The sequence below is a fragment of the Homalodisca vitripennis genome, chromosome 3 (assembly GCF_021130785.1).
Source record: "Homalodisca vitripennis isolate AUS2020 chromosome 3, UT_GWSS_2.1, whole genome shotgun sequence".
NCBI lineage: Eukaryota > Metazoa > Arthropoda > Insecta > Hemiptera > Cicadellidae > Homalodisca > Homalodisca vitripennis.
Genome location: NC_060209.1, coordinates 24,943,206 through 24,955,357, shown reverse-complemented (window position 1 = coordinate 24,955,357; position 12,152 = coordinate 24,943,206). Strand labels below are relative to the sequence as shown.

The 12,152-nt window shown below is 35.0% G+C and overlaps 1 protein-coding gene across 3 annotated transcripts in view; it reads left to right on the top strand.

Moving 5' to 3' along the window:
- The window catches only part of LOC124356695, a 34,770-nt gene extending 23,660 nt beyond the window's left edge, over positions 1-11,110 (top strand). The window contains exons 1-4 of one of the 3 annotated variants that reach the window (XM_046807849.1): positions 152-231; positions 1,114-1,251; positions 8,491-8,655; positions 10,469-11,110. In XM_046807849.1, the coding sequence (XP_046663805.1) occupies positions 157-231; positions 1,114-1,251; positions 8,491-8,655; positions 10,469-10,744 (654 nt within the window). In that variant the 5' untranslated portion in view covers positions 152-156 and the 3' untranslated portion in view covers positions 10,745-11,110. Of the gene's footprint in view, positions 1-151; positions 232-1,113; positions 1,270-8,490; positions 8,656-10,468 lie in introns of those variants that run through there. The other 2 variants (XM_046807847.1, XM_046807850.1) reach the window with 2 other exon arrangements.
- Positions 11,111-12,152: the final 1,042 nt, after the last annotated feature.

Genomic DNA, 12,152 nt, shown 5'->3' with positions numbered 1-12,152 from the left:
ATAATCTATTACCACCACCATTATACCTACTGACGTATGGCGTTGACAGACGATGGTTATCATGATCATGGCGATAACCAATCTCGAACGTCACAGTACTGCCTATATATATCCATGTAACGCGATGCACTCTCTCTTTGTGTTACATATTTAAAAATGGAGGTTTTTCTGTGTATCTGCACATTTTTGTTTTTTTTGGGTTTCTGTGCTGCACAGTCTGGGAAGATATCTGTAAGTATTAAAAAAAAGAAAAAATGAAACGTAAGAGCACTTATGGATTTTTGTTTGGCAGGAAATCTAAATCAAGAGATAAATTAGCTCTTGGTGCCTCACCAAGAGATCAACTGTAGCAACTTTAATACCATACTAGAGTTGAAACAAATATCTGCTAGACAAAAAATATAAACTGTTAACGTTAAACAAGTATTGGTTTGATATTGTCGTGGTTGACTCTACTAATTGTTTCAGGGATTATACAACATCACATTTATCAGCTTGGGGAGCTGCCCGGACGGCGGCACCAACGATATTATATTGGTTAGATATTTTCGTGGTTGACACTAATAATTGTTTCAGGAATTTACAACATCACAGATATCAGCATGGGGAACTGCCCGGACGGCGGCACCAATGATATTATATTGGTTAGATATTTTCGTGGTTGACACTAATAATTGTTTCAGGAATTTAGAACATCACAGATATCAGCATGGTGAACTGCCCGGACGGCGGCACCAACGATATTATATTGGTTAGATATTTTCGTGGTTGACACTAATAATTGTTTCAGGAATTTACAACATCACAGATATCAGCATGGGGAACTGCCCGGACGGCGGCACCAATGATATTATATTGGTTTGATATTTTCGTGGTTGACACTAATAATTGTTTCAGGAATTTACAACATCACAGATATCAGCATGGGGAACTGCCCGGACGGCGGCACCAATGATATTTAATTGGTTTGATATTTTCGTGGTTGACACTAATAATATTGTTTCAGGAATTTACAACATCACAGTTATCAGCTTGGGGAACTGCCAGGACTGTGACACCTACGATATTATATTGGTTTGATATTGTCGTGGTTGACACTACTAATTGTTTCAGGGATTATACAACATCACAATTATCAGTATGGGGAATTGCCCGGACGGAGGCACCAACGATATTTTATTCCAAACGACAATCAGTAAAACCTCCCGGAACAGTGTGTGTTACAGTGGCTGGATCTTCCTGCGGTATGGGGTCCGTAATGACATGCACGTAAGAGGTTATTTGTTGAGATTATTTGTGAAATAAAGAGAGGTCATATTACTAAAAAATCTGCTATAGTAGATATCGGGTGTACATATACACAATTTTAAGGGTAAAATATCTAAACTAAAGAGACTGTTTTAGAGTTACGGTTTAACCTTAATTGCACAAAAAATTCGACTCGTAATATATTTTACATAGACGCATATCCATAAGTTTTATTAACATGGGTATCGTTATCGAAGTAGCTAATTAAAAATATTAAAAACCCAGAAAAAGGCAGATTCAACAGTATGGTGTATTAAGGGGGTTCGGTATGCCCTATCCTTCCCATGTTAATTTGGCCAATTTTATGTACCTTTTTCTCAGAAACCTTTAAAGCTATCATCATCAAACACACTACTATTTAGACCTTTGTTAACATTTAGAGCGGAACAAAGTTAAAAAAAAGAAGTTTTTATTTAATTTGTTGTAAATAAAAAAATAATTAATTTTTTGTAAAATAATTTATAATTATAATTTTTTTAATAAAAATTTGAAATTGATTTTTATAATGTCTTCCGCTCTAAATGTGTATACTGGTCTTAAGTACATGTGTATTTTTTTAAATGTTAATCTGATCAGTGGATCTTGAGAAAAAGGTACATAAGTGATAAAAAAGTTAATTTTCGGGAAATCGCAGCTAAAGGCAACACACATCAAATAAGTGAATTCACTGACCTTTATTATAATATTAATGACATCCAGCTGCATAACTAGGGTTATCAGGATCCTCCAACTCTTCCCACTGATCTTCCAGCTTCCTCTTGGCACTTGAGCGAGCTTGCCTTGATTTTTTTGCGACTTCGGTAGCCATGCGAGCTTTTTGTAAGCGAGCTATGTCCAGCTTTTTCATTGCTTCACAAAAATTATGTCCAACAGTCATTCCAAAGATGTTGTAAAACCATACATTTTGCCACATTTCCTTTATTGAAGGAACTTATGGCATCATACACTCCTAAGTGCAAGGTGTGTATGCCAACAAAGACAGTTTTTGGCAGGCGAGACCAGATTACTTGGTTTACGGACTCATTTGGGTTTTGTGACTTACCGTGAAGACATTTACGAAGCAAATCAGGTGCACTTAGGTCTGTAAAAATAGGCTTTATCTTGTTCATGATGACAGCAGGAAGGTGAAAATGTTTGGAATGGTCATAAGTTTCATTACAAGCCATAGCCTTTTGGTACTTGCACCAACTTTCACTCCCTATTGAGCAAAGTCCGTGTTGAGGATTTGTATTGCTAGATAGCAAATGGTAATACTCAGCCCAAACAGCTTTTCGCATGTCTTCTAAATTGCTTGCATTTCTTCGAATTGCTAGACCATAATATTTTTGTATGGCTAATATGGCAGCTTCAGTTATTAGTATACTGCCTGCGCTATCCAAGTGTTTAGAAAGAATAGTCCACCAACAATTCTCCCGTTTTATTGACAGTGGCAATATTTTATCGGTATTTCAATCTGGGTTTCGCCCTCACCACAGTACTGCCACAGCCCTTTTAAAAATCACAGAAGATATAAGACTTGCTATGGACAAGCGACAAGCTACAATTTTGACTCTATTCGATTTTTCCAAGGCCTTCGACTGCGTGTATCACTCTCTTTTACTGATCAAATTGAAGAGGTATGGTTTTTCTGATGGTTGTGTCAGGTGGGTGGGGTCATATCTCTCCGAGCGACAGCAGCGTGTCAAGACTGACAATGGGTGCTCCGAGTGGAAACCTGTCACCCGAGGGGTGCCCCAGGGTTTTGTACTTGGACCACTTCTTTTTACACTCTACATTAATGACATAACTACTAGCATCCGACACTCAAAGTTCCATCTGTACGCTGACGATTTACAAATTTACTGCCACTTTTCACCTAATGAGATGGACACTTGTGTACAGGTAATGAACTCTGATATTGATTCAATAGCTTACTGGACTTGCAGACATGGACTGAAACTTAATGAAACCAAGACTAACTGTATTTTAATAGGCTATAAAAGGCTTATTACTAAAATTGACATTAATACTGCTCCAAGACTGATACTGAACAATAAAGAAATAGTTTACAATGAAAAAGTAAAAAACCTGGGAATAACTATCAACAAAAACCTGGGATGGGCTGATCAGGTGTCACAAATTTGTAATAGGGTTTTTGCCTGTATACATGGCCTCAAGCGATTTGCACAATACTTGCCGTTGGATGTTAGAGTGATGTTGGTGAAAACTCTAGTTTTACCTCACTTCAATTACTGTGACGTGGTGATCAATGACATGACTGTTGACCTTTCTAGTAAAATTCAGCGTGCACAGAATTATTGTATTCGGTTTATTTTCAACTTACGACGTGATGATCACGTATCTCCTTATTTTGAGCAATTATCCCTATTAAAATCCAAAGAACTTAGAGATTTTCATGTACTTAGTCTGTTGCACGCAGTAATCCACAATGGTTGTCCAAGTTATTTGGCCCAAAGTTTCGTTTTTATGTCTGATATTAGTGCACGTAGAACTCGTAGGGGTGCATCTTTATTATCAACTCCAATTCATAGGACAACCTTATATAATAAATCTTTCACTGTTTCCGCATGTCGATTGTGGAACGCTCTCCCAGACAACATCAGAACTATTGACAAGCGCGATCGCTTTGGGGCGGAGGTTCGGGCCTTTCTGCTGCGGACTCGGCGGGAGTGACGGTTGGTGGTTCTTGTGGTCACACTTGTGGTAACTGTATGTGAGTTGCGTGGATGGGGAATGAAAGCTGATTAGGATAGGATAGTTTTATTAGTTGCCTGTAAAGAGATTTATGTTAGAGTTTAATCTAAATGGTTAATTTTAATTATAATTTATATATATATATATACATTATTATGTTACATCCAATATGTAATTAATTATTAAAGTGATTTAGTTTAAGTGTCAATTACAATTTTGTAATAGGTATGATAATATTTTACTTTGTTTGTTTTTTTTTGGAGGTTAAGTGGTAGAGAGGACTTTTAAGTAGAAAGGACTCTGTAAATAAAGGCATTTTTCATTTCAGTCAGTCTGTTCCGACCGCCTATTGTTTTATCCATCGGTTTGTTTGTTTTTTCCCTCTTTTAATTTTAAATTCTTTAGGCGAGTCCCCATGCGTTTCTGCACATGCCCAATGCATTCTAGTTTTTTCACCAGGCACTCATCACCATAGGGCTTGCTTTCCACAACACTAAAAACCCCTTTCGAATCCCCATCACCTAAGTATTCAACGTAGCGAACATTGTAAGTGGGTAGGGACCGATGGAAAATCGCACGAGCTCCGACAACTTCCATGCCTCCGCTTACTCCCAGATAGTTTGCACTGCACTTATCACTATGTTGTCCAATTAATTTGTCTTTACAACGACAATACTTAGATAAAATCTCTGCATCAATTACCTTACCGGTATCCACAGATGTTGCAGTGATTATACCATTTTGTGATGTATGGCCTCGCTTTTGCCATGTCCCGTCTATGGCTACTGTCAAATCCCTCCTACCTTCATTTAAAATCACTGATTCTTCTACTGCTTCCTTCATAATCTTAAAACAAACATCTTCAGTCACAGACCCTAACAGTTGTGTGTAATTCATAAACCGTGATGGAGGAGAGGGCAGATTTAGTACGCCACATAGTGTAGCGGCAGCCGTCTGGCCTCTGCCAATCGTACGCATGCCATACACCAATCTTACATTTATGTCATATAATTTTGTATCATCATTAGGTCTATTTTGCAAGACTAAGGAGTTTTCATAAGAGGCCAGTGTCTTTTCATTGCAACCTTCACACGAAAAGTTCCCCGAGAAAAAAAGGCCTACACGATACTTGATTTTAAAATCGATCGGTTGATGACACTGTTTGCATACTGCTATTTGAGAAATTACATTTATAAGTTTTTTAAAATCAACAATATCATTTTGGAAATTAGGCTCCTTATCAGTTATGTTTTTATAATTTTGACTGATATTACCTAGTTTCACTTTTGAAGCACTAACAACATCATCTGTGTCCTCATTATTCGGCGTAGGACTAGGCTCAGTTTCACTCTCAACTAACCTATCTTCCACAGTTTCTTCCAAAACAACACCACTACCACTGCTTTCACACTCTACAACTACTTTCTTTTTGTAAAACTCACTTTTTCTCTTCTTAAAAATTCTATTACTTCTAGGCATTTTAGAAATCAAATGCGTTCTACAAACAAAATAACAGTAACTACAATCCACCAAACAGAACTTGTTTCGTTTACAAACACAAAATTGGTTTATTGTAACTGAAGACAGCTGTATTTTTTGTTAGTAGACAAGGCAGGTGTACCAACCCATAAATCTAAATCATAGTTTGGAAGAATACAACTGTGTTACTATAACAAATACTTCAGTTGCAATGGAAACACTAAATTGTTGGCATGTAGTATATTTTTCAAAATAAAAATAAAAATAGTTCCCATCATCGGATTTTAATAGTTTTTGCATTAAAATGTCAGGAATTAGTCATAGAATAATAAAATATTAAAACACGAAAATTTATAAAAATTTCATTTTTTGGATACCGAACCCCCTTAAGTGCATTTATTAGCACATCTGGAAAGAAGTCCTTGCTATATTTCAACAATTATTATGAATCTAGTATTTCCATAACAAAAATACAAATAGTTGATCTAAGTTTTATTCCACTATTATTGTTTATACTTATAACAATATTTTCTTATCCACATTATAGAATTAGGCCTACTAACTAATTTGATAATTCATTTATGAAACTCATCTATACTATTGTATAAAATCTAATGGTGTGTTCGCGTACGTGCGTCCATTTGAAAGGTCTATTCAATGGAAACACAATGACATGAACAAAAAGTTCCTAGCAAAAGTTATGGGCAAACAATCCCATATATCTAAGCCCTGATACACCTGGATATATTCCAAACAGATTAGGATATCAATGTACAACCTCCACCATAATTATCAAATTACTATTTTGGAGTTTTGGAAGGCATAACATTTCACTTTCTTTTTCAAGGGGGTGGGGGTAGAAAGGGGTAACTTTAAATTTTCAAATCGCAACCACTATTTTGTGACATGTCATTTTAAAGGTCAGTTCAATTGAAACACAATGGAATGAACAACCCTCTCAACTCTTTTGAATTTACCTTTTAAAAGAAATGTCACAAGATAGGGATTGCAATTTGAAAATTTAAAGCGACTCCCTTAAGCCACGTATGAAAAATGCGGGGATATTTTTCGCCTTCAAAAAGGCCAAAACAGTATTTTTATAGGTACGGTGAAGATTGTACATCGATATCTCAATCCGTTTGGAATATATCCAGGCGTACAAGGACTCAATTTACACCCTATATTAGTAAGTCATGAGTTCAATTATGTAAAACAACAAAGTACGTTGTCTCTCACCTGTAAGAACGCCAGCAATGACAAAGAGTTTCATATTCTATACCGTATTAGGGCTACACTAATAAATAACATACCATAACATCCTTAAAGGGCTGATAATTCTGATTTATTATTACACTCTGATTTATGATACTCTTGATTTTAATAACATACTCGTAGTTCTACAGTCCTAATTTTAAAGCACAGCGCTTAAAATTTCAATTCTTTCCATTAATTGAAAACAAAAAGGAAAAAACTAAATTATATTTTATTATTAATTTCACAGTAAGTTCATATTAACATAGCTTCTATAATAGGAAGGATTGATTCAATTGACTTTCGAGTTTAGCTCCAGTTCACCTTCCAGCGCCTAGTATCTGACGCTGTCTCAGCCTTGACTCTTGAAATCTGGAGTAATGTTCGTCTTAAGAGAGTCGACGACGATAAAGCTTAAAACGAAACATTTAAATCGTATTCACATCAGGGACACCTATGTACAGGTGAAGTGGTAGTCTCATTGGTGGTAGTCTCATTGTCTCATCAGGTACACAATTGAGTGCACTACGACGTCAGATACCAGACGCTGTCTTAAAAGGAAGGCGAACTGGAGCTAAACTAAAAATTCAATTAAATAAACCCTTCCTATAGTAATAGCTACGATTTGTGTAGAAAACTCGGTTGCTCCACCGTGCTTAGAGATCGTGTTTATCACATCGCAGTACACTCAATTGTGTACCTGATGAGACAATGAGACTACCACTTCACCTATATTTAGGTTTCTATGATGTCGAAACGATGTAAATGTTTCGTTTTGAGCTTTTTCGTCCTCGACTTTTTTATTTCTTCAGACGAAACATGACTCCAGATTCTAGGAGTCAAGTCTGAGACAGCATCAGATACCAGATGCTGCCACAAAAGAAAGGTGAACTGGAGCCTAACTCAAAATTAAACGTTTATATTAATATTTGCAAGAGGTTCTTGGCTTGATACATATTATCACATTCGAAATTAATACTTACGGTCAGAGTTCGCAGGGTTTCGCGTCTTGGCCGAGACATTTAGTCTAACGGAAATTACCGCACTTGTACTAGAAGTGGGCGTTTAACTTTGCACACATAATACAAATATAAGAAGCATTCATGATGATTGTTTTTCCTGCTGTCAAATATACAAATTTACTATATATTCTTTGTGAGAAGTTTTTTTTGACAATGAAGGATTGTGAAGGAAACATGATTTTTTCCGGACATTTGCCATAGTTTAGTGGAACAAAAATCAGTAACACTACGTTTCGAAATCTGCAATCTGATATCTTCTTCAGGTAAATAACTAATCTAACACATAATTACAAACTAGGCTAAAATAAGCAATTATACCAGAGCTTTGTGACACGCTTAAGTCAGAATCACAACTTCACTAACTCTTAAACCTAAACACAAAACTAATCATTAAAACTGAACTACAGAATACATGTCACAATACGTTTGCATTCGTTTGATCAACCACCTACAACTGACCAAAGGCCAATAGCAAATGGCGATCGTCACGGCAGAGACAAGATGGCGGCAATGAAAAGAAAGGAAGACAGGAATCGGCCCTTTTTTATTATTGGTCCATTACTATATATAACTTGAATATTTAACGTTAAGCTGACGCCACCGCAAGGCAGATTTTGTAAAAATAACAGGAATTTGACATCAATCTTACTTTTAACTATATCGCTTACTTTAAATTAATTACTAGTAGTGCTATAAACTTGGTGTTTATGTGGTAAATAATAATTATTTATCACAGGAACACTGGGAGATATCGTCCCTAGGAAGTACTGGAGGCTGGAAGACCAATTTCCTGACTTTCAACAACAAACACGGTTGTTTGGACACCAAACGGCTGTACCCCCAGTGGTTCAAAATCTTCGAGCTGGCCAAGCTAAATGACACTTCTTGTCCTATTCCTAAAGTAAGTTTGATTTTATCCAACTGGAATTTTCTTGATGATATTTTTATATATTTTCATTTGGTACTAAAATTGGTAGTGGTCTTCTACTAATATCTAAATCCATTGGTCTCTCTTTGACCCGTTCAGAATGTCCTTGGTATATAAAATTATGTGGAGTTCTCAAGAAGATAACAGAACATTCAGCTCTGCATGCTCTGATATCCTAGTTTTTTCGAGATGATCTAAATAAATATAATGTTCAATATACCTATTTCAGTGTTTATTTTTTGAAAATATATAAGATTAATATTATCTGATGAATTGATAAATGGGTATCCAAGTCATAATTAAAGAATACCTAGACTTTCATAAATTGTTTAATCAAATGATTCATAGCATTAAAGCTAAGTATTGTATATAGTACCAGCAGATAACCGGTACGTCATAGGCATGTCCTTTTTAATAGCATAATAAACACTTCTGAAAATAAATAATAATAATTTTTGAAAAGATATTCCATTCTTCTGATCTACTTGGAGTTTAATTTTAAATAGCAGTGTTTTGGAGTCCCTGAATTCGGAGAGTGAATTAGTTTTTATTAGTATGAATGAAATACGTGAATTCCCTGCAACATTCCATACAAATTTGAATGAATATACTCACCAGTATTTGCATAGTTGCCCCGATAAATAAAATACACGTATAGGTTGGCCTGAAATGTTTACTCGTACTTGGTGTAAGAAAATCTTACTTCCCATTATTGCAGTTAACATTCGTTCTAAGCTTATTCCGGTGCAGTATTAGCTTTAACATTGTTGCTCTGATCAAGAAAATATATGAATACATAGGTTTGTCAAGTCTTCTTCAGTTTAAAAGCATCTATTTCTAGTCATTGTCATATACTTCTGTTCTAACGTCATCTAAGTCATTGGCTACGTTTGAGTCTAATATCATCTTTATCCAAAAGGAAAGGTAAAGATGAAATAAGATGAGACAAGATAATATAAGATGTGTTTATTTTTATCGGGAATTCTAGTTATTATTCTAGGAATTGCAACTCCATTTAAACCCTATGGCTGTTTGCTCTTCATAAAAAATCCTTTATTTGTCTGCTAAGAACATAAGACAAGCGTGTGTCAAATTTTATTTTTCTACTACATCAGGAAATTAAAAAAACGAAATATAGTTATTCTAGAGGCTGCAACCCCATTTCTACCCCTGGTTTTTATGAAAATTCTTTAGTTTTTCCATTTACGTTATAATACGCGTAGATACGTGTTAAAATTTCAAGTTTCAGTGATATTGGGAAGTTGGAGAATCAGTGATGAGTGAATGAGTGAATTAGTGAGTGTGTGAGTGAGGGCTTTGCCTTATATATAGAGAGAGATTCTAAACATAAAAAACCAACAAAACTACAATGTATACCAGGATTAGTATATCTGGACAGTTTTAAGTTTCTGATATGTTGTTTTATTTTATGTAAATTATTTTTTGTATCGATTTTTATAGCAATATCATCTGCTCCCAGTCTAATATCGTAACAAGATTTATTTTCTACAATTCAATAATTGAATACGATATATTCGGCACCTGTATAACCTAAATCTATAGAACATAATGTTAGTGATAAGCATTGAAATATAGTTTTAGCGTATAATTAAAAACTTGTTCTTCGTAGAAGCTCTAAATTTTGTTTCATAGGTGAATAAATTCCGTACTTTAGAATATTTGTTTTTGTATATCCTCATCGTAAAAAAAATTATGTTCTCTTCTAATATTCCAACATGCAGTTGGATCACATCTGTATAGAAATTTATAATTGCCTTTTTTCTAGGGTAACTACACGTTTACTTGCCTGGATCTATCTAACCTTCAGTTCGAGAGAACTAATGTGATGATATACGGGACGTACAGAGTAACCATTAACTATTTTCTGAACAAAGTAAAGATCGGCTGCACCATGTACCAAGGCGTCGTCTACCCCAGGGTCAACTGGACCGAGACGACCAACTCTTCAACGTCGTCCCTCGTCTCTGGAGGTCTGCACACCAGTGGCGTGGGGAGGCCGGTATTATCCACTACACAGGATATTTCCGTCCACCGTATCTAAACACATCTGACATCTTTGATTTGTGGAATGTCAAGAGAGTGCAAGTTTCAACATGTTATACAGTGGAAACACAATAATTGGTGAAAATATAATCTCATTAACAATCTTATAAACCATAGGATAAGCTGAAAATTACCCACTGAGTGGTTTAAAGACCTAAATTGAAATTTCCAGAAATAGTTTTTTAATGAATTAGTGATACGTGCAAAAGTGAAAGCAAAAAAAGGTAAATTCCAATTCATTTGTTAATTCTCTTATTAAAATAACATTAACACGTAGATTGCAGATAATGTAATTTTCAGTTCAATTTTGTATATTTGAAATTTTGTAAAACGTTGCAGAGTAAAATAAATAAAACACGATAGTGTTTGATAATTTATTTAAGTTTAAATTCCCAGACAACCTTTAAAAGCACTAGCTCTAATGCCAGCTATATGTCTCAGCAACAAAAACACAAACTATTAAGGGGGCTTGCTTGTGTGGTGTTGCTAGTCATGCACATCCTCAGATAGGGAATAGGGGTATGTCCACTGGATATGGTCATAATGATCAAAAGGGCACGAAATTTTCTCAAGATTTGGAATGATTACAGAATGTTAAAAGGTACGAAGGTACTATAGAAGGAAAAGAATATATTTGATGAGAATGTTTTTCTATTTTGATAAAACATCAGTTCAACCAATCTCGAACGTTATGCTCGAATAATCTGAAGTTTTTTTACTGTTAATGGTAACTTATGTTATAGTTAGATAAAAGAGTATATTAAATGGTGTTGTATAATCTCAGTAAACATTGCTGTGAATAGTTCTGCAACTTTCTCTAACCGTATTATGATGGACACTAATTTTATAATATGGTGTTTGAATGCATCAAGAACCCTTTTTTGTTGAGAGTCACATTGGCAACTTAGTCATCTGGTTTATACATGTTAATGTTAGCTGTAAGTATAAACATTGTTTTAAGAAGTAAATTTGTTGGATGTTAAAATGTATGAGAATTTTTACGAGTATTTGTTCAGTTATTCATTGAACATTCTGTTCCATTTTCATTTCCATTGCTTACCTGACCATTACCTATTGTCATAGCCCGTTTTTCTCGAGGATTCACTGAATTTAAAAGCTACTGAAAATGTACTCAGGAATAAAACATTGTACAGGGATAGAACAAAGTCCCACTATCCCCACTTAAAATACTAAACATGTTTAATGGACATAAATTTATTGCCATAAATGGTACCTGAAACAGAAAATTTAAAAAATCAATATTTTGCGTAAATGTATCGGATTGATTGGACTTTCGGTAAGTCAAGACCAACAAATAGTTTATGTAACCAATTGAATTGAGTATATAACGGAAAGTAACAATTAATAACTGGTTTTTCAAACATATCCACTTTGCTGAATACCAG